A 23,627-nucleotide genomic window follows, 5' to 3' on the forward strand; every position below is an offset into this window, starting at 1 on the left:
TGTAATCTGGTTAAGAGTTAGGTCTTAAAAGGGGTACAGTGTGGCTTGGGTCTGGCTAAATTCTGCATAATACCAAGGTTAAGTTTGTGTCCTCGCTGCTATATTGCATGTCTTCATCACTTTTGTTGCTTGGCAGAATGTGGGCCAAATATAAGTATTAATGTGGTCCGTACTGGGCTTCACTAATTAGCTTTCTGGGTGTCTGGATTGTTTCAACACAATGTCCTGATGTCAGCTGTCCTGTGTGAATGCTGCCTTAATGCAGCAACAGCCGGCTTCACACTCAGTTACAAATCTTCATGCTTGGCAGATATGCCCAACTTGTTTTTTTACGTTAAGTCTGGCAATCTTCCAGTCACAGGCTTTGATCTGCTTGCCAAGTCAGAAAGAAAGAGTTTTAGAGAAGTCTCAGGTTCACGTTAGGGCAAGGGTCTGCCTTGCTGAAGCTGCTGGGACAATGTCTCACAGCAAATGTCACTCTGAAGCGAGCAAATGTGACGGTGAGTTGATTGAAGAACATTATTCTTGGCTCCAAATTGCAATTTTAATAGAAGAAATGGAAGCATGCGTTGACTATGACACATTTTAAGCTTTTTAAGTGCTTGGTTTCATAAACCAAATACACTCCATGCTGTTAACAGTGTTTGGAAACATGAGGCACTTTCATTTCTCTCTCCCTGTCAGTCTCTATCATTCAGGCTATTGGTCGTACTACCGAAGGGTTAGTTTTGGTGGTGTTTATTCAGCTCTGTCAGCATAACTTCCTACTTGCCCTCTAATTATTCTCTACACAAAATGTCTCTGATAACTAGCAGTGTGCCCAATCCAATGCAATGTCAGGAAACACGTCTGATACCCCTGACTTGTTTAGGCCTGCTGTTCAATCCCAAACCTCTTTCTGCCACTCTGATTCACTCTCTTCCCTTTTTTCTATGTGATCCCTCTCTATTTATGCCTTTCAGTTCATCTGTCCTCTGTTTGTGCCTCCCTTTTCCCTTTCCTTTCCTTTCCTATCCCGCTCATATCTAAAATCTCTGCTCATTTGTCAAGCTTTGTCTAAGCTTTCCATGTCTATTCAGGCCCTTTGTTTAATCTAATTTCCTGTGATATATTCCATTTTCAGAAAGACAATATAAGACTTTTTAAATGACACCTGGATTTGGTTTGATATAATATATGATGAAAGCAGACACAATCAACCATACAGTTAACAAAGACTACACATTGGCATTAGGAAATAATCATTTGAAATTAAAGGAGGAATCTTTTAGGGCTGTACCCGAATATCCGAATATTGGTTCGTTGGAGTACTATTCGGGTTTCAATTTCGTTATTCGATAAATTCAATTTCTTGAAATCTCCAATATCAAGTTAAGAGCTTGTGCCTCTTCGGGGGGTGCTAACACTTAACCATACACTTTATCGTTTACTTTCTCCATCTTTATATGTAGACATGACGTTTCTCCGTTAATCTCCGTCACGTTGTTTCCATACAGTAGCAACAACAATTTCCTGTCAACAGCGCTAACTCTCCTTCAAATATAAAAGCATGTCCATAAATAGGAAGCCAAGCCAAATTACACTTAAGACATATACAACTGCAACAAAAGTAAAAAACACAATGCAATATCCTTTTCAATTTCAAAGAACACAAATTGGGTTACGCTATACTGTATGCATTGACAAATAACTATAAAACAACAATACTGTCGAATAACAAAATGAATGCCGTGAACAATACACGTGTTGAAGCTGTTCGCTGCTGATTACTACATCCCCCCCCCCGCGCGCGCGCGCAGGCCGAATATCCGGATATTCACTGCTGATTACTACCGAATATCCGGAGCCCGAAAAATGTTATTCTGGACAGCCCTAGAACTTTTAAGCAAAAAAGTATATTTATGTTCACTAAAGCAACCCTTTTTACACAGCAGAACATCAGAAGACTGCAAGTCTTCACAGCAGCATCCAGCTTCAAATGTTGGAGTAATCAAAAAGCTGATGGGTGACACTATGAAGTGGTAAAATGTCAACCTAGATCCAGAATCAGTAGCAATTGCCATCTTGGGCAGGATAACTGCTCACACCATAAAGTGGTACATCAAAATTGTCATTGTTTAGGAAATTGGTAAAAAAAACAAAGACGAGATTCAAAGTACTTTTGTCATACCACATGGGAAATCCAAAGTTGTTACAAACGAAAGTGAAAAGCGGGCAGACATGTAGATGAATAAGTACATTCGACCAGGAAGATACAACCTTGAAGAAAACAGAATCATATAAGTATACATCAGGTTTCCTAGAGCCAAACATTTCAAGTGCTACTCAATTGGCTATAGATAAGCCGGTCCTTTATTAGTATATAAGTGCTTTGTTTGCAATTCTTTGTTAGTAATTCTATCGCTCGAACTGGAGTCGAAAGAGATGAGTTTTCAGTCTGCGCCAGAAGATGTGCAAGCTATCTGCTTTCCTGATTTCAATGGGGAGCTCATTCCACCATTTTGGAGCCAGGATAGCAAACCCACGTGTTTTTGCTGATGGGAACTTGGGTCCCCCTCGCAGCGAGCCGTTTGGCTGATGCAGAGCGGAATGCAAGCGCTGGGGTGTACAGTTTAACCATGTCCTGGATGTAGGAAGGGCCAGATCCATTCGCAGCATGGTACGCAAGTACCATTGTTTTGAAGTGGATTCTAGCAATTACTGGAAGCCAGTGAAGTGAGCGGAGGAGCGGGGTGGTGTGGGAGAATTTAGGAAGGTTGAAGACCAGATGAGCCGCTGCATTCTGGATGAGCTGCAGAGGTCGGATGGCACATGCAGGTAGACCAGCCAGGAGGGAGTTGCAGTAGTCTAGGCGTGAATTGACGAGAGCCTGGGCCAGAACCTGCGTCGCTTTCTGGGTCAGCTGGGGACGTATCCTCCTGATGTTGTAAAGTGTATATCTGCAGCAGCGGGTTGTAGCAGGGATGTTTGCAGTGAAGGACAGTTTGTTATCTAGGATCACACCCAGATTCCTTGCAGTCTGAGTCGGGGAAACAACAGAGGTGCCGATGTTGATTGTTAGGTCAAGAGTGGGACAATCTTATCCCAGAAGGAAAAGCAGTTCAGTCTTGTCAAGGTTGAGCTTGAGGTGATGAGCAGACATCCACTGAGAGATGTCAGTTCGACAAGCAGAGATGCGTGCGACGACCTGGGTCTCTGAGCGGGGAAAGGACAGAATTAGTTGGGTGTCATCAGCGTAGCAGTGGTATGAAAAACCATGCGGGCTAATGACTGATCCGAGCGAGTTTGTGTACAAGGAGAAGAGGAGGGGACCAAGAACAGAGCCCTGAGGGACACCTGTAGTTAATTGACAAGGGTCGGACTCGGACCCTCTTCAAGTTACCCTGTAGGTACGGTCTTTGAGGTATGAGGTGAGGAGGGAAAGTGCAGAGCCTGAAACTCCAAGTTCTTGGAGAGTGCGAAGGAGGATCTGATGGTTCACCGTGTCGAATGCAGCAGACAGGTCCAAAAGGATGATGAGAGAGGAGAGGGATGCTGCTTTAGCAGTGTGCAGTTCCTCAGAGACAGCAAGGAGAGCAGTTTCTGTGGAGTGACCTTGTCACTCATATGTGACATTTTCAGAATGACTTTCCGGGAAAAATTTGGTTTTTCCAGTTGTGTCAGAACCTTCACACAGTTTATTGAAAACAAGTATTTGTACCTTTCTTTCTGTCACAAAACTGTCCACAAACCAATTTACTTTTTTTTTTAGCCTTTTGTACTTACACAGGGAAGATTAAATAGAAGGGGGAGGTGCTACACAGAAGCTCCAATGGCTTTCTCCATTATCCACTATGTGGAGCTCGGTTTTCTTGCTAATACCAATTTTAAAGTGAAAATGTACCGAAGTTGATGCATAACATTTGTCCCTGAATTGCCATGATTTTTCACTAAAATCGAATCATCTCTAAATGCTGGTATGAGGGGGCGTTAAAAATAAAAATCTCTAATGGATATTAAAGTCATTTGCATGTTTTCTTTATTTTAAAGACCTTAAACACTGTTGTTAATACTAATGCTGGGGTAAAAGGATAGGCATTTTCGAGTATTTTCTGTTGGTTGTTGGTATACTTCTTTTAAAAACATGACACATTGTCCAAATGTAAACATGCTCAACCATGTTGAGCTATTTACAGTGTAAATGTATCAGAAAATGTCCAAACACTTTAATCAATGACCATGAAAATACACTTTTGTGTCAGTCCCTCAGAATCATAGTGATGATTTCTTTCTTCAAAAACACAGATAAACCTATATCAGCACTGGCAGAACCCCGAATAAATCAGCAGTCAATGCACTAGCAAAAAAGTGTTTTCATTAATTGTCTGTCTTTTTTCGATAAGTAAAGTCTCTGCCGCAGGTTGAAAGGAATTTAGGGGAAAATTACAAAATCACACCCTGCAGTACAACATGAAGCATGTGAACAGTGGGTATAACAAAAAAGTAAATTGCAGCACTTGAAATCACAAAATAATGGAATTCACTGACATTTACAGATTTATTGGTAGTGGAAGGGCATTCTCTTGGAACAATGCCACTTTATAGAACAAGTCCGCTTTGATTTAACAACGCTAATGTGATGGGAGAGGAGAAAGCAATGTTGCAATATCGCTGTTGAAATGTGAAAACCTAGTAACTGTCGGTATGTTTGATGTTTCACTTCAATTGGGGAACTACCTACAAGAAAGTCTATGATGATGAAGCTCTCTCCAAACCAATCGGTTGATGTAAAACATGCATTATAAATGGGTCAAAGACAAAGGCTCTCTTTCTCACTGTTACATTTTTGTTTCACACATTTGCAAGGGATTCGCTTTGTTCTGGAATATTCTAATAGAATACAAGCTGTAATTAAGTCATAAAAATGTATATAAACTGGATTTTACAATTCAAATTCTTCATTGGCTTTAATAAAGACACTGCAGGACTTTTTTATGGATGTTGCTTTGCTGTCTTTTCGGTGTCTCTGTGATGTTTTTGAGGCCTAGGGTCACACCAGAGGGCCCATCCCTCTCTCATCCGAATTGCATTACACACAGCAGGGTGCCACGGTGTACAGTACGTGAACACACCTCAAACTGATTGAACCTCCTCTTGTCTGATATCTCTTTCTTTTTCTCTTCTCCCACTTGTCTCCCCCTTTCTCTGCCTCCAGCTAAGCCTAAGAACTCTGCCAACGTTGTGACCGTTCAGGCCGAGACCAAGTCGGTGGTGGTGGCCACGTGCGAGGCAATGGACGGCAAACCAGCGGCCACCATCAAATGGTTGGGGTCAGTTGGAGGCAACCACACCACCAACACCACCAACGGGCCGGATGGCACAGTGACGGTTCGCAGTGAGTACCGCCTGGTTCCAACGGCAGCAGATAACGGCAGGGAGGTGACCTGCATGGTGGAGCAGAAGACTCAGGAGCGACCGTGGGCTCACACCGTCCAGCTCTCGGTGGAATGTAAGAAACACTTAAACACCTTTTTACATGATAATGTCTTCTTGAGCTTAAATAACGCATAGGCACTAGGTTGATATTTTTCCATATGGGTCATAAAAGGATACAAATAACTTCACAGATAGATCTGTGCCTTGCCAGAGTCTTTCGGTGTTTAATTGGACGTTTCACCACTTATCTATGAAGAACAAACATTGCACATTTATATCCTCTCTACTATACAGCGATAATGAGGAGGGGATCATTTTATATTGGTGTGCAACACTTTCTTCGCACACCTCCATTCTAAAGCACCTCCCAGTCTCTTCTCAAATGACAAAAACAACATCTGGTTTATTTGTTTTAACAGTTGAGAACACCTTTTTTGTTTATCAGGGTTTCCAACATGAAACATAACATAAACAAACAGTGCAGAGAAACTGATGTAAGGTAAGGTATGGGTGATATTTGAGGACAAATATTCGCTCCTAGTCTTGGCATAAGTAGTTTTAAACCTAGTTGTAACCCCGCAAGACCTTGGTATATCAATCCACCAACTGATCCAATAGCAACAAAAGACCTGAGGCCTCTACTACGAAGCCGGATTTTCGCTTAGCGAGCTAACTTCAGGGTAAACTCTGGGTTTCCGGTCCTACGACGCTGATTCACTTCTCACCGGGCTAGATCTCCATGGTAACTTATGCTGAACGGCAAACCTGCTCCGGAGCAGATTTGGTTCCAGGATAAGAGATCAACTCAGTGAAAACACAGCCTGCTGACCAATCAGAGCTCAGTGTGCTGAGTTTAAAGCTATCAAGTCATATTACAGGATAAAGGAAATACAGTTTAAACTGCCGTTGCAGGAAAGACGGCCGGCAAAAACCACCTGACTGTGTGAACATTAATAGAATATCACCTCCCATCTTCAGAGCAATCTGACTAATATAACATTAGCTTTAAGAAAGCTTACTTACGGAGCCCTGGAGGGTTCATAGAGAGAACAATTAATAAAACGAGGCCACGTTTTATTAATTTGTGCGCACGAGATGTAATTTGTGGCCTCAATTTAAATAAAACGAGGCCACGTTTTATTAATACGATATACTTTCTCGTTCGCACAAGATACTTTCTTACGGTTAGACACATCGAACTGCCAGATTATTACGCCATATTATTAGTTTTATGAACAAGATGTCCAGTCGCCAGGGCGTATGTGTGTGTGTGTATGTTTGTGTGTGCGTCTCTGTCTGTGTGTGTGTATGTGTGGGCATTTGTTTTCAGAAGATATTATGATAGTGGTGCACGAAAAATCTTGTGCGCACGAGAAAGTCTCTTGTGCAAACGAGAAAGTATATTGTGCGCACAAATTAATAAAACGTGGCCTAGTTTTATTTAAATTGAGGCCACGAATTACATCTCATGCGCACAAATTAATAAAATGTGGCCTCGTTTTATTTATTTTTCTCTCTGTGAACCCTCCAGGGCTCCGTACTTACTTAAATATCTGCCACAACATAAGTAACCGGATCAAAGCAACATTACGTAGCCTACAGTCCGCGGCACTGTGAGTGCAGACGTCGATGTGTCCAATTACCATTCATATCACATCATAATGTATCATATATTTCCTTATCTGAGTCAGCTTCTTGAGCCGTATCTGGCCGTGCAACACTCACAGTGTCACATACTGTATGCAGAAGTATTATTTTAACACATTAAGTTGACAAAACACACGAGCCAAATGTAATTAAAGTCAGATCCACTCGTGTCTTAGACAGGGCAGTGATATCATAAACCTGTTAATGTACGCATTCAAACACTTTTTCTTTTACCAGCTGTATTCACCTTACAGATGCAGCTATGTGGCTTTCATCCTGGATAAAGTGTTTAAGTCATGGATGTTTAAAGTTTAACTTCTTCATATGTCTAATATTATAGATGACTTTTCATTCAGGAAGTATGACGCTGTGCTGTCAGTACGCTTCTCCATGTTTGTGATTGGTCAAATGTTGCTAACCCCACCCCTTTCATGTGAACGCCATCAGCCGGACAGAGAAACCCTGGCTTGTGTTACCGGGTTGATAACCAGCGTCGTAGGACCGCTTAGCGAGATTGCGTTTGTTTTGGGTTAGTTAAGCCAGATGACTCAAACATATCCAGGGTTGAACTGGATTCGTAGTACAAGCCTCTGGCATAGACTACATTCAGTTTGTTATTATTACTCTCCATCCACATAAATGTTTGTTAATGTGTTCCTTTGCTGATTAGCAGAACAACAGCAGGTATAGTTTCCATCAAGGTGTTTGTGTTCGCCACCGTTTCACCTTTGTTATAAATGTGTTGGCATATTGTGACAAATGCATCCAGAATTGTATAATTACGCACAATATGAGGAAAGGAAAAACTGATGCCTAGTGATAACACGCAATTTCACACCCAAAGACCTCATTTTAAAAAGATACTTTAAAATAAATAGCATAAAATCACCTTTCTTCACTTTCTGGAGTATAGCAAATAAAGGAGACATGTTTACACACAAATGTACACACACACACATGTTTGCTTTCTTCTAATCCATTCATTTCCACAGGATTAAAACAGGCGACAGGTTCAGCGTGGCTTTACAGAGATTTAGTGAAGCTGACAGCATTGTCTCACCTTTGTGACCTCGCTGCAGTTTCCTGCAAAGATGGAACAGATTGTCTTTGTCTTTTTATAATCTGCCATTTTTAGAGCACACACGCACGCACATACACAAGTAATCAAAACTGCCTGTCAAGCTGCAGCAAGAAGTAACCAGCAATGTGTTTAAAAAACGGATTCTACAAGAACAAGAGACCCTGAGTATGGGGGCTGAAGACACAGGGTCATGCCTGCAATTCAAGCTATCAAATTAACTTCACTGGCTTTAAAGCAACATATAAACAAACTGTGCATCTCAGTGTGTAATTAATCTGATTTAGTATCTCATGTGTGCAGCCTTTGTGAGTGTGTTGGCGTCTGTAATAACAGAATGCAGAGAGACAGAAAATTATAGTTTAAGGATGTGGAAATAATGACATCTCTGTACACTACTTTTTCCAAAATGTAATTCTAACTCTAAAACCAAACATTGATCGAGGTAAATTGTCCTCACTCTTGAAGCCGTGGTCCTCTCAAGGATAGACAAACAGGAGCACACACTTAACACACTGTGACTCCTCACTGTGTTTGGGTTAGTTTAGCGCTGGTGTGAGGGATCATGTCTCCTGTCTGCGCTGTAACTCAGATCTGCTTTTATAGGTCAGCTCTCTCTAGGAGGAACACACACTTCAGATTACACACTCCCACACACTGTCTATACTCATACTCCCCTCTGTCTCTTTCTCTCTCTTGTTCAATCTCTCTCTGTGTGAAGAGAGCTTTTCTATTAGCTTGTTTTAACTTCTTACATGCTTTGGTCTGCATTCACTGTAAAACAAATAAAAAGACTTATGATAGTGACTCTAACTGATTTTCTCATCCTCCCAACATAAGTGTGCTTTGAATTTGTGGAGCAAAGCTCTTTAGGTAGCAGGGTTTTTACTCCGGATACAGCACAGCTTACACACCTCACCTTAACCCACATTCCTTTCAGTCTTGAAGTGAGGTTTTCTTTATGTTGTAACAATTTGAAACGGATTAAAGGGGTTGTCCAGGTCTTTTAAAGAGGGGTTGTATGATGTATTTATCTCTTGTCAGAAGATGCAAGTCATCACGCCCTCAGTTTGGAGAAACAAACAGAAGTATGGGACAAAGGCTGAGCAATGTACTGTTGTGGAAGTGGGCAAAAATTATTTAGTCACCCAAAAAAGATTTGTATCCATTTTTATCTACAGTAGCTGGTCTACCTCTGCCTTGATCGATAGTTTGTTAGTGTCATTGTGTGTCTATAGTTAGTTCGTATTCAACAAAGTGGGTCTTTTTAGATGGCTAAAATATGTTTTTCTGCCGCCCCGTGCCACAGAATTACATTGCTAAGCGTGTCTACTGCCATCTACTTTAGGAATAACACTATGAAAAAGCACCTCATACAACCCCACTTCAAGCAACCAAAACTATCCCTTTAAAAGAGTGGTGCAGGAATGAGTCCTATAACCCAGAAATAAGTCAGCATTTTAGCACTCCAGTATGCTCGCCTCAAAGTCAATGTGTTTTTGAATGTGTTTTTGGTTAGATTCCTACAAAAGTACTCGATTAACACAAGCTTAAAATATGTTATACATTTTTGATCTACAACATTTAAATATGTCAGTAAGTACCCAACTCGTCTAGAGCTTTATGTGTCATAAAGAAGGAAGTTGCTGACATGGGTCTAAATAAGCAACAGTCCGCCTTTATCTTAGTGGTGTTTTTTCTCAACCAATGCGACTTTGATGTAGTTGGTTCTTAGCCTAATATTACTTCAAACAACCCCACTTTAAACAATCCAAACTATCCCTTTAATAGAGTGGTGCAGGAATGAGTCCTAAAATCCATGAATGAGTCACTCATCACTTCCCGTTTGCTTTTCTCAAAGGCCTGTTTTTTTTTTTAGATTCCTGCAATAAGGCCTGTGGTTCACACACCGAGATTTTCCTCACTCGAGAATGTCTTCATCAATCTCCATGTCATTGATAGGCAATTCACGTTCCTTAACATCCCGTTCTCTCTTTCAGACCCCCCCTCTGTATCCATAGAAGGATATGACAACAACTGGTACGTCGGACGCTCAGACGCAGTGCTGCTCTGCATGGCCAGCGGCAACCCTGTGCCCACCACCATCACCTGGACCGCGTAAGAGCCACTTTCCATCTGTGATTGTTGATGTAATCATGACAGAACTGTGCACAACAGTCCTCCGTCTTAAACGATAATCACCCACTAATTTTTTGATAAACACAAATGTTCTTAACTTCTCATCCCGATGGACAGATGGTGTGCTGTGCTGGGTTTTGGGAGAGTGTGTTTTTGATGAATATTGAGCAGGGAGACAGAATGGCTGTTCACATATCTGTGATTCTGCTCACATTAATGCTGTGTTTGAATACCAAAGTGACATTTTTTTCTCGTTTCTCATCCCTATCGGTTCCCGACTTTTTCTGTTTCTTCTTTCTCATTTTTCTCTCCCCCCTCTCTCATCGATTTGTCTTTTTGATATTCTTATACTTCATCTTGTTTTATCCAATATCTTGAAACCATATGGTCTACCGGCTATTTTTCTTACATTTTATTTCTCCCTCTTTCTGTCCTCTAATCTTTTTTTCTGTCATCCCTCATTCTCCTGTCCTTTTCTTCTTCTCCCTTCATACCTCCCATCCATCCCTCTTTCCTTCCTTTTCTTAATTCATCTTTTCTTCCCTCCAGGGCGTCGGGGGCGATGCCAGACACAGTGGAGGTGAGCGGCAACAAGTTGACGGTGAGGAAGGTGGACGACGCCGTCAACACCACTTTCATCTGTGAGGTCAAGAACAAGCACGGGGCCAGCAGGCACCAGATCACCACCATCGTCATCGGTGAGTCCATCAAAACACAAACACAGTGTGAACGTTTCTATACACAAAACAGCAGAGATATTTAGCTGCAAATATGATAAAAACCTCACAACATCCCATAAAACACAATGTGACAATTTTCTCAAACAGCATGCTTTCACTGCCTGCACACACACACACACACACACACACACACGCACACGCACACGCACACACACACACACACACACACACACACACACACACACGCACACGCACACGCACAAACACCTATAATCACACTTGTTAGATGATGCTACTCCATACATTATCGCGTTATCATGTGTGCACCTTCACACACTACTATTGACACATTTAAAAGACATGCACATACATTTGCACACATGAACTTACAGAAACATAAATCCCTCTTTCACACACACACACACACACACACACACACACACACACACACACACACACACACACACACACACACACACACACACACACACACACACACACACACACACACACACACACACACACACACACACACACACACACACACACACACACGCTGGGATCAGGGCTGCGATCAGAGCTGCAGGGATGCTTGTCTCGCTCAATCTTCACATTGGAATTGTATCCGTCTCTTTCTCCTTTGCTGGCCCGCTTTCAGCAAAGCGCAACAGAGGCTTTTGATTGACCCCTTTTACCCACAGCAGGGCCAAATTGCAGGACAAGGGCCAACTCTAAATGTTTTTAACTTCAGATCGAAAACCACTCTCTTGAAAACGGGGATCTATATGGCCACGACGTGGCAGGAAACTGTAGCCCTGCTGGACACAAATTAAATGTGAATGGTGGTTTATGAGTCTGAGGCCCTGGTTGCAGCGTTCTGGCCCTGCGGTGGACACGCCGGTGGTGGGGTTGTTGGAAGGTTTTTTCTAAATTCTTATTCATGTTGGTGTGAGCCAGTTTGCCCAGGTTTGTTTCTCTTTCTCTTTTTTCTTGTTTTTTTTATAATTTTCCCCTTCTTTTCATCCACTATTTATTTTGCATATCAACTAACACTTTCTAAGCACTATAAGTCTTTCTTTGTACTGTTTAAGTCTTCTCTTCCGTCCAGCACGAGTATTCCGGTCATGTCTGCATGCACTCTTGATCTTTCTGCTGGGTCTTGACTTTTGACGTTTGCTAGTCTGGTGATCCGGATTCTGTTGGCACGGGGTTCAGTCGGGGTTTTTCTCTTTCCATCTGCCCTTTGACACTTTCACACATTGATCCGATACACACATATACTCCTGAACACGCAATCAGGAACACTCAAACCCAGGAACATGTCGGCATTCTGAGTTGCCTCACTGCGCATCAGCAGGCAGGCCTTGGAAGCTTTCTTTATCTCTGTGTGTGTTCCCGCAGTGTTGCACTCCACACTGCGTGTTTGACCGGTCAAACTGCTTCCCTTCTTTCTTCTTCCACTTATTTTCTGAGGAATTAGTTTGGATAATCACCATGCTAAGATTACAACAAAACAAAACAAAAACAACATCAACTATTTTGCCAAAGACAGAGGTAAAGCTACATTTAAAAAAATCTGTGAGAAATTGGTGCTGGAGATTTTGCATGATCTCCTGGGAGAACAAAGATGCTTTGTAGCCTGGCGGTGTGTTGGGGGGGATGTGTGGGAGGTTCAGAAGTGGCTAAGCTGCTACTGTTCTAGCTGGAAGCATAGCACTGTGACTGACTCAAAATATCACGGAGGGTACTCTTGCCCCTTCTAGCACACACAGAAACATAGGAATCCTTTACAGACACATGTAAAATCTCCACATATTTACTCAGAAAGCAAACACACATACTTTTTTTATCGTTCCAAGTACCTGAAATCAAGCCCATGCTTTGTGATCCACTCCCCCCTCTGTGCTGAATGTGTCCTTGGTATTAAACGGTGACCCTGTGTTCCAACGCAGGATGGGTATAAAGTAACGTAGCGCCTTAATCTTTCAGTTTAATACATTTAATCATAGAAGGTGGGCCAGCTGGCTCTTTGCTGAGGGAACAAATAAAGATGGCAGCATTTATATACTCTTCTCTATTTGTGTTTTATTGTCTTACAAACTTATCCAAAGAGTGCTTAGGGAATGGTTTGTGACTTAGAGAAACAATGTAAGTGATAAGAATAACATTGGCTATTAAGGGATTCACAACTGTGATTCGATGTGTACATGCAGCCTCTTTAACTATCCCTTCATCTCACCTTATTTTCTGTGTTTGTACTGCTTTTTCAATGCGAATTGTGTTTTTGCATAATTATTTTTGATTCTTTAATAATATCGGCTTGAAACAATCTCATGTAAAATGGACCTGGACTTTAGGAAGAACTACACCGTATAGATCCATGAAACTGGCCACAATAGTCCTTTAATCAGAAAATGAATATTCTAGCATTCCAAATGTGCATTAAATGAACTCTTCATCGTGGTGACAGTAGGTGAATCATGACTATCTAATCTATTATGAGAACCTCCCTTAAAAATAATTGGGTCACCAGCTCTCCCCCCCCCCCCCGGCAGGTCCACAGCCCGATGACTATTTACAATCTATTTATTTTGCAATGGTCCAAATATGAAGGCGGCCTCCAGGAAAACTCCCAACACTCCATATGGCCAGTCTGCCACTAGTAGTGAATCACAAAGCAATGACATCATTAGATTCCCCTTTCTAAAATATGATTTTTATAAATGGCCCAACAACTAATTTTTCAAAACGTGATTTACTAATTAAAGCACACACCAGCAGTCTGAGCAGTGAACCCATTGAACCAATTAGTCATGTGTCTTGAATACCGCCTGTCTGTGTTGGAAGTCTGGCCCAGAAAATGAGTGTTGTCTTTAATTTTCCATTATTTGAAAGCACTGCAATAGTTATATGTCGTCAAGTAGACCTATATTTGTTCTTCTTGTTGAGCTCACCGTTGACAAAGCACCTCCAACCTTGATGAACTTTTATGGTTTTATGTTCTCAGCAATGTACTTTTCTATAGGTCAATATGTTTACGTCAACCACATACAGCTTATACTCTTTGAAACCTTTGGTTACATGATTGCGGGCAAGGTCATTTTCTTTCTTTTTGCTTTGGACATTGATGATCTCCAGAGTGTCTGAATGGAAGCTCACCATTCATTCGTCACGTCCATGTCTCCTCTTGTCTGCAATTTATATTGCGGAGATTGTCCTTAACCAATCCCTTACAATGTAACTTGAACATATGACACTTGGTGAAACTTGGTGCAGAGCATTGTCTCCAGCTGGTTCACACAAAAAGGTTTCCAGTGGTTCAACAGTAGAACTCTCCTAGTAGATAGAGATTACTCAGAGCCAAACATAGAGACATTTTGAAACCGTACTTGCTCACTTGTCATGTGCTGTACCATGCATTACATTATTACATTGCATTTAGCTGACAATTTTATCCAAAGCGACTTACAATAAGTGCATTCGACCAACAAGATACAAACTTGAAGAAAACAGAATCATATAATGTACAGTAAGTACATCAGGTTTCATAGAGCTAAAACATTTCAAGTGCTACTCAACTGGCTTTAGATAAGCCAGTCTTTTATTAGTATATAAGTGCTTTGTTAATAATTGTATCGCTCGAAGTGGAGTCGAAAGAGATGAGTTTTCAGTCTGCGCCGGAAGATGTGCAAGCTATCTGCTGTCCTGATGTCAATGGGGAGCTCATTCCACCATTTTGGAGCCAGGATAGCAAACAGACTTGTTTTTGCAGATGGCAACTTGGGTCCCCCTCGCAGTGCGGGTGCAGCGAGCCGTTTGAATGCATGTATAATTAGTTTAACACTAGCTTTAGCTGTGAAAGACGACTATTATTGCTCGGCCACAGCTAACCTTCTTCCAAGCAGGCTGATAATATCATTGCTGTGCGGTTGCAGTCGCAATGCCTATAATCATGGCTCTGTATGCCACGGTGCAACTGAACCGTGCTATACTGAGGCTTCCAGATGAGTTGGTTGGGACTGTAGTTGATATTTTCCAGCATTGAAGTCGTCGTCATTATCCTACCTTAACACATTGCATCGAGTAAAACCAAACTCTTCTGTCCCGTTAACATCTGAGTGTCCCGAATAAAAACCACTTGCCATTAACGGTAGTGATAGAATCCAGCTCTCAGCGTGAGATCCAAACTGTCAGGCTTGAAAGGCCCCGGCTCTCAATAATGTAACGGTTAACACCCGAGCACTTTGTGTACACGGACCCAGCAGACCCCACTAATTTCCCTGCTGAGAACTGTTAACAGCTCCTCTCTGTTCAGTTAAATGGTAGATGAAAGCACAGCGCGCACTGGCTTTTTCTTCTGCCGTCAAGCTGCTGTCACATGTCATGATTTCCCCTCAGCCTCCACCGGGGCAACGACTTAAAGGATGCAGAGAATGCGAGTTGTATGTGATGGAAAAGATGGGGAAGAAAGGTGAGGTTGGAGAAGAAGAGGCTGAAGTGGAGAGAAAGATGAGAGGAGCAAGGTAGGAATAGGAATAAAGAAGAGATAGTCAGGGTGGTGCTTGGAGGCATTTTGGGGAGTGCACCCAACAAACACAGACAATTTCTGTCTCAAGTATCCTGCTATCTAGGGAGTGAACACTGCTGTAAGACAGCTGGAGAGGTTTTTCTTAAGTGTTTTGCTGACGACAGTAAAATGCATTCATCAGCTCCCTAAAGGCCAATTCACATTTTCTCAAACGCAGATTTGTCAGGTTCCCCTTTTTGTCGTCTGTCAGTACTCATAGCAAGCACACCAATGCGCATGCTCCAGTTTCATTACGCTTTCCAGTGTATGTGGTGGCCAATGCAACTCTAGCTGGTTTGCCAAGAATAAGACAACAGAACATAATAAAAAAACTAAACATTTGAAAGGAGCTTGTGTGAGAGGATCCAGTGTTACAGCTGATATAAACATTTATATATATATATATATATGTCTATAAGGAAATACAAAGAAAAACAATTGCAGTTGAAGTCTGGGCAAACTACGTAACATGAATCTGGAAATGCGAATGCTTTACGGAAGTGGACCCTCAATTGTAGTACCACGTTGTTGGTGGATGTGGCACGTGAGAAGAGGTTGTAACCTCTATACACACACACCATCAACTCCCATCCAGCTATGCATGGCTTGCTTGGTTGCTAGGACGCCAGCTGGATCTGCCCAGCACACCGTGCACAGAAAGAGAGAGAGACAGAGAAAGAGGATGTTGGCAAGAGAAAACTATTGCAGTGGAGGATGGGAGGGGTGTGGTAGGCAGCAGAAAAAAAGACAGAAAGGTTCCAGAAAAATGAGATGAAGGCAAGAGTGGGTGGAGAGGGGTGAGGAGAGCGAGGGAGCAGCACAACCAGCGGGAGCAGAGCGGCAGGAAAGTCCTTTAAAAACTCTCATGACTTGGAGTATAGTTTTGAAAGAGTGAGTTGGCAAGAGGCTATGACCCCCTCTGTCCTCTATCCCTCTGACCGTCACTCCCCCCCCCCTATAAATCCAGTCCTTTCATGGGAAGTTCAGCTGGCACTGGGCTGGGGGCTGATGTTGCAGTTCAAATACACACACACATGCACGCACGCGCACACACACACACACACACACACACAGTCACATCTGAAGGGACCACTGGAGAAGCATTTCCTGGATTGCCTGCGGCAAGCGAGATAGCTGTCCACTGGAAAGGCGCATACTCACTTTGCAGATACACACACACACACACACACACACACACACACACACACACACACACACACACACACACACACACACATACACATACACATACACATACACATACACATACACATACACATACACATACACATACACACACACACACACACACACACACAAACACACAGTTTCACACATGCACTCACGGACAAATTGGACCATGCAGTTCTTTGCTTAAAATAATCAGATGATCTAGTCATTGGGGGGGAAACTCTGGCACTGACTCTCTCGGACATAAACCCCGGGCCAACCTCTGGACGGGCTTAATGAAACACACATTCTGCCTGACAGACGGGTGGAGCCATAGAGGAACAGTTGTAAAATAAAACTCAATATATACACTGTCAATAGGAGAAATTAAAGGAACACTAACAGGATGTCATTTTATGATTGGCTATTTCCCCTACAGTAATGTGACCTCATACATGACTGTAAGTAAAATGGATCCAACTATGAGTTAAAAGGATTTAATTTGAGAAAGATGCTGAACGCTATGTTGAACCAAACTGTGTTGTTTTCTTTATTTTATTACTAGCCATTTATAATGAGCATGTGACAAATAAACCTTTAATCTTGAATACGTGGCATATCCTTTGCCTCCATTGTTCTTGGGCTCTCTCGTTTCAGTTTCTTTGTTTCAAATAAGGACGCCTTGAGATGCGTTATTGCTTACATACAATGAAGCTCACAGGAATTGTGTTACATGCTTGATAGAAGTTGAGTTTTTTCACTTTTGACTATGCATATTTACCGCCAAGGTCCATAGTAGGCTGAATAAGTACTGTATATATACTGTTTTAGTATCCATTGTCACTTTTAATAAGAACCTGCCAAGTTGCATACAGGTTAAGCATACCATAAAACATTCTTTCTTAATCCCTCTCACTCACACACATACACGTAATGTACAGACACTAACTGGTAGCCAACTAGCCTGTGTCTACAGCTCTTATAGACGTGTTGCTACAGTAACAGACAGGAAATGGCCTCCTGTTTAGACTACCAGTCACATCCCATCTACAGTAATCTTCACGTCTTGATCGAGCTGATTTAGTTTCCTCTACTTTCGGCCCCAGGCCACAAAACTGTAGCATCCGATTGAGCGAAATGCAGGAGAAAAAGAAGCGAACAACATGACCTCCTGCTGAACAGCTCATGGATGTGGGAGGAGTGGACGAAAATCTACTGCTTTACTCTTGGCTGAATTCGATGAGTTTGGATATTAATACCATACCACTGCCAAATATAAAACACAGCAGATGTCTTATCACAAAACTCAAAAAAATTCAGAAAATCCACTGAGATGACAAACTATGGTTGTATTAAATCATTTAAAAAAGAGCTGTTTGTTTTATTTTCTGCAGATACTCACGGGTGGTTTAATATTTGTTTATTTAAATAATTTGACAACATTTTGAAGCCTTGTTTTGTTGTTTTTTCGTACCCTATAATTATCCCTACCTGTGTTGGGCTCGCCTGTCTTCTCCCACACATTCAGCTGTGATTTAACAAAGGCGTTTCTTTAGTGAAGGTCGGTTCCCACCAAGCTGCCTAAACAGTGTTGTCAGAGCTTCACTACAACACAGCATAATGTGGCTTTGTGTGCTTTTTAACAAGCATGATGCTCCATATAAAATGAACAGAATTAATTGGTAAATGCCATTTTGCTTGGGTCTTGTGATTTTGTTCTAAAAGATCACACAAAGAGATGGTTATAGTGTAACAATTCTTGAAAAAAAAGTAAATTACATAGGACGGCATTCAGCAAACCATGAGAACAATCATTGTTTTCATGGGTAAACAAATCAATGTTATTACGATTAGAGTTCCTTAGATTTTAGCTGAAAGAAGGGGTTGAAGGGCTGATGCTTTACAAGTTTGAGGACAGTATTACAAAATACTGATTTAAATAGAAAAACAAGGCGGAAAGTTGAGGTGTTTAATGTTCAATACTTTATAATTGCAAATATATTTCCATTGCGTGGAAATCCTTTTTTAATTTCATTGTGATTTGAGTCTGCATAATTACAGATCTGTTATCTGTTGTGTTACTCAGACAGCCCGGGTGAATCTAAATATTGGTAGAAACACTGGCAATGTTTTCATCCAGATGAGTTTTATTTCCACAGCCAAGTGATTTCCCAATGAACGTTATCCCCTGAAGATGAGATACAAGAAATTGGGAAAGGGCTCTATCTCTGCATACAAAAAATATCTGACTATCAGAAACAAAGCAGAGGAAATCTGATGGAAAGTTTCCGAAATGACAGAAAAAGCTCCGCTCATGCTCCATCGGTGTGACTGTATGGGCCACGGCCACGCAGGGGTAACGTCTGTCAGGGAGATAAGAACTGAGGAGAGAGCCTCCAGGCTACAGTTTATCACACACAGACCTGGAGGGAACGCACACACACACACACACACAACACACACACACACACACACACACACACACACACACACACACACACACACACACACACACACACACACACACACACACACACACACACACACACACACACACACACACACACACATAGGGTTGGGGGTGTGTGAAGCCTTCAACGTTTCAGATTTGAGACGGGGGAGGCTTATATCTAACCTCAATATCAGCAGGTGCCCGGTAGCGGTAACTTCATTCTATTTCTCTATCCGTCTCACAGCTGGATGACCATCCAGTCAACAGATTACCGCCACCGGTGCCAAGGAAAAAAAAGCTGTCTGTATGTAACATTTCCACCGGCTCATATTTGTGGTTTATGATTAGAGCTTGTGGAGAAACTCTGGGCAATCAGAGGTAACGCTGCGGTGCTTGTATTAATCGAGCAGTGGTGGAAAATAATCATCCCATCTCCTGTTGGTTGATTCTTGGTGGTCGATGACAAAACGTTATTCTGTGAGGCTTGTTGCATTGATGGTAATTTATCCAATGCGTTTACTGTGTCAGTAACCTTTTTGGGCCACATGCCCAAAATAATATCTTGGTTATTTTCAGCTGTTAGCTCAACATGATATGACATTACTGAGCATGATAACGAGTACAAATTATACAGTTTTATAAATAATTGATAACAGACTAAATATTCTCAATTTAAACCACCAGGAGTCAGAATTAAACACCCAGTTTTTTCATCATGTCAGGGCAGTGTGCTCTTTAAATGTAAACCTTTTGGAAATGGATTCAAAATGATAATACAAATCTAAAGGCTTCAACAAGTAGAAAAAGTATACATTCTACAGCTATGAGTATTTGCTTAATAATTCTTTCATTGCCTTGTTCTGTAACCTTAACTGTATCAGTGCAGACCTCACATTTGTCCTTGAGCAGTGAACTAGCCGTGTTCGGCACGACTTTAACAATACATGATCTACCATGCAGTGTTCAAGTACCATGTCCTTCAATATGTACTGCGAGCCCTTCAGGGGAAGAATAGTGGATGTGTGTTAGGGGCTTTAAGGTGGCCTGGTGGGGAGAGAGAAGGACTCATTACTGAAAGGTCAACAGTTCAGTCTTGACATCAGCCTGTCTGAGTGTACCAGCCACCGCGTGGCCTCCATAAACTGTGCAGCTCCTCATCCTCAGTATACTGTATATGTAGTCAGTGCTGAAATGTCAAATGTGATCACATACAGGCACGATCGACTGCTGACTTTGTAGGTTGGGTAGAAATCTGGCAGAATGGAAATTATGGACTAATACGTTCTTTAGAGTGATGATTTGCTTGATGGCTGCTGATACCAAAACCTATTTGTTGTTGTGCATTAGCTATGTCATCTTATTGGATGACAGTCAACAAGGCCAATATCAGCTGATCCTCATTAGTATTGAGCCATGCCTAAAGTTCTTAGAGTTTGTACAGTTTGGTACAAGTTGTTCATTTTTGCCAGAACATGCACAGATGAATGCCGGAAATCCAGCATAAATACAAGGTTTGTGCAAAATCTATAATACCTGCAGGTAAAATAAAAAAAAGGATTTGATGAAATATTTCATTTGAGGTCAATTATTATAAAAGGAAGGTGAGGTCGGTGTTTTGAGGAAATTCCCTTTATGTATATACATAACCGACACCTAATTAGGACTCTTTAAAATTAAATTAAAATACTTCCATCGAGCATAAAAGCTGTGACTTTGTGTTTTTAAGTGGCTGTGTGGTATGAGAATAAATTAGCAGAATTAACAAAGGGGCCTTTGATAAAGTGAAAAGTAACAACAATAGGGTTCAATAGGTACGTATACAAAGGGAGGGTGCTGGCTCCGAAAAATACAGCCTACTTATTTCGATAAAGTCTTGTTGCTAGATTATTTTCTGGGAAGCGTGCCAAAAGTTGGTGTTACATTCAAGGCGGTGGTGGTACCAGAGACAAATAATTTAACTGAAAAGCAGCGAGACCGCAAGAACAGAGGGCTTCTTTCACAAGTACACAGAAACTCCTCATCAGAACAATTTACAGGTTGCACTTTGTTCATCAAGGACGATTTCCTTACACACTAAAGAGGAGACAGACAAACCCACCAGCAGCTGAGATCAAGCTACGGTGTAGATCAGATAATGGAAAAAAATTGAAAAAACATCCATCTTAGTAAGTCAGCAACCTTCAAAATCTTCACACACGTTATTGTTCCTTTGGCATATTTTATGTTGATTGTTGCACATGAAAGCCCCATCTGACATCTTGATGACAATATCTCAAAGTTTTGTTCAATTAAATAGATAAAGCTGGAACATGCTGTCCAGTTTTAAAGCTCACCATGAGATGTTGACAACTGCTTTCTTGGCATTTGTGAATTGACCAAAGGGACGGATTTTCTTTGTTGTTTAAAACATGTTATGTCTGAGAAATTAGCTTGGAGCCATGTCCTCATATTAAAAGGCCCCCAAACTCTCACCAAACTGGTCTGTAGCATATCCAACTTCCCATCAACCAACCGCGGCCTCCACTTTGAAATGTATCTATCTTGTCGAAACAGGATGCATTATTGATACGCAGCTGGCAGGGTTTGAGTAAGAGCGGAGCGGTTGTGGGGGTTGAGTGTTATGGGGTATATAGTCTAAATATTTCAAAGAGAGGTACTTGTTTCTCTACGTTGCTAACCTAAATATTTCACATTGGGGGCCTGTGCGGTATGATGCAGGCAGGATTTCAAGGCTCTTTTTCTGCTGCAGCTGGAGGAAGGCTGAGCCGAGGCACTGCTGTTTTCAATCAGAGAGAGCCGGCGCGTGGGGGAATGTACAACCGAGAGCGCCCTTACACACAAACTCGTCATTACCGTATCCCCCTCCTCTGGGCTTCCTTCCACATCTTCTCTTTTCAGTAGTTGTGGTTTTCTGAATCTGCCATCCACTACCGAAACTTATTCAGCTGTCTGGCTCCAGGCAGAATTACATGTAATAACGCATTACACAGAAGTACTGCATCCACAGCACATTACATACATGAAATGTATGCAGATGTGCACTCCGTAAATACATACAAAATTAGGTTTTATTATGTGGGACTAATGCCCGGAATTGCCATCCTGCAAATGATATGCGCAACCACACACTACTTATATTTGCTTGTATTTGCACACACATTTATATATAATGTTGCACACTCTGCATTGTGTACGAGGCACACTCCCCTGGACTCGGGGGGTCAGATGTTAGTCGTGTTACCTGCAGCCGAGGCTTGGCGAGGGAGTGCTCCATGATTACCTCTGTGCTTTTGCTACTCTACTCAGACACTTTTTTGCCCTCTCCTTATTTTGTTATTTTTTTATTGCAGTTTATTCCCAGAAACAGGTACTGCCACACACTCAAGAATGCACTCAGACACACTTACAAGTACTTATGTAAGCAGATGTAGTGCATTCACACACACAGTTTTGAATTCAAAGGCATGCACACACAAAACATCCAATTTGCGTTGAGGGCTTAGTTACATTTGTCTCAGTGTTGCAACTGCAAGCTATTCCCGTCTGGCCTGACACATCCAAAACCTCAATGAACCGCCCATCTCGCTCTATGTGGATGTGTTTATTTGTGTGTGTAATGATAGAGTGGTCTTTAATCCTGCAGACTGGTGTGTGTCTTTCAATTAGCCAGCAATGCTTGTTCAGGGCCAGAGAGGGTCAGACTGCTATGACAATCTGAAGCTAATCCACTACGGACCGATCAATTCAGAGAGCAGGAAGGGGGGTTTGTAAGTGTATATGTTGTTGGGAGAGAGAGAGGAAAGGTTGGATGTCAAACCCCTTAAGATCTGCCCACACCTCCAGTTTGTTCAGTGGCTTATTTGATTTGTTTTTGCACCTGTTGACAGCAAGCCTCCATTAGTCGAAGAAACAGAAGCCAATCAAAACTCCATTGGTGAGGTGTGGATCTGTGCTGAAATATTGATTGAATAATACTAGGACTTTTAAATAAGTTATATTGTCTGCTAGCTGTCCATTCTCCTACAGTTGGCTCTGTAAATAGGATACAAACAAATTGGATTGGACTGATCCGCCAGGACTATACCAAATGTTGGTTTTAATTTGGCTTCTGTTGGGCTTTTTAAATGAAGCTTTGAATGTTGGCAATTTAGATGGCAGCATTTTGGTATGTAGGGAGTTTTTACAGGGAATTAAAAAGGATAAACGCCAACAAATATGGATTCAAGTATAACTTCAAATACAATCGTGTTTTGAATTTTCCAACCTATTTCATATATTTAAATTATTTCGGACGATTGCACACTTGCTTGTTTTTTCGATATCAAAGTGCTGTCAGGGTGCTGGTGCCCTTCTGAAAACTGCAGACATGTTCAACTAGAAATGCTTGGAGCAGCCACTCAGTGCTATGGACAGCCAGCGTCATTTATTTAAAAAATGTATTTGAACGTCAACAGTATGGATGAAGCTTCACAATTCCAG

At 41.7% G+C, this 23,627-nt stretch overlaps 1 protein-coding gene across 2 annotated transcripts in view; it reads left to right on the forward strand.

The window, feature by feature from the left end:
• Positions 1 to 23,627, forward strand: part of pvrl2l (PVR cell adhesion molecule related 2 like) — a 352,980-nt gene that overhangs the window by 160,786 nt on the left and 168,567 nt on the right. For both annotated transcript variants that reach the window (XM_079654073.1, XM_079654074.1), the window contains exons 4-6: positions 5,195 to 5,488; positions 10,141 to 10,258; positions 10,829 to 10,977. In XM_079654073.1, the coding sequence (XP_079510199.1) occupies positions 5,195 to 5,488; positions 10,141 to 10,258; positions 10,829 to 10,977 (561 nt within the window). The remainder of the gene's footprint in view (positions 1 to 5,194; positions 5,489 to 10,140; positions 10,259 to 10,828; positions 10,978 to 23,627) is intronic.

Source organism: Notothenia rossii (assembly GCF_949606895.1).
Source record: "Notothenia rossii genome assembly, chromosome: 10".
NCBI classification, from domain to species: domain Eukaryota; kingdom Metazoa; phylum Chordata; class Actinopteri; order Perciformes; family Nototheniidae; genus Notothenia; species Notothenia rossii.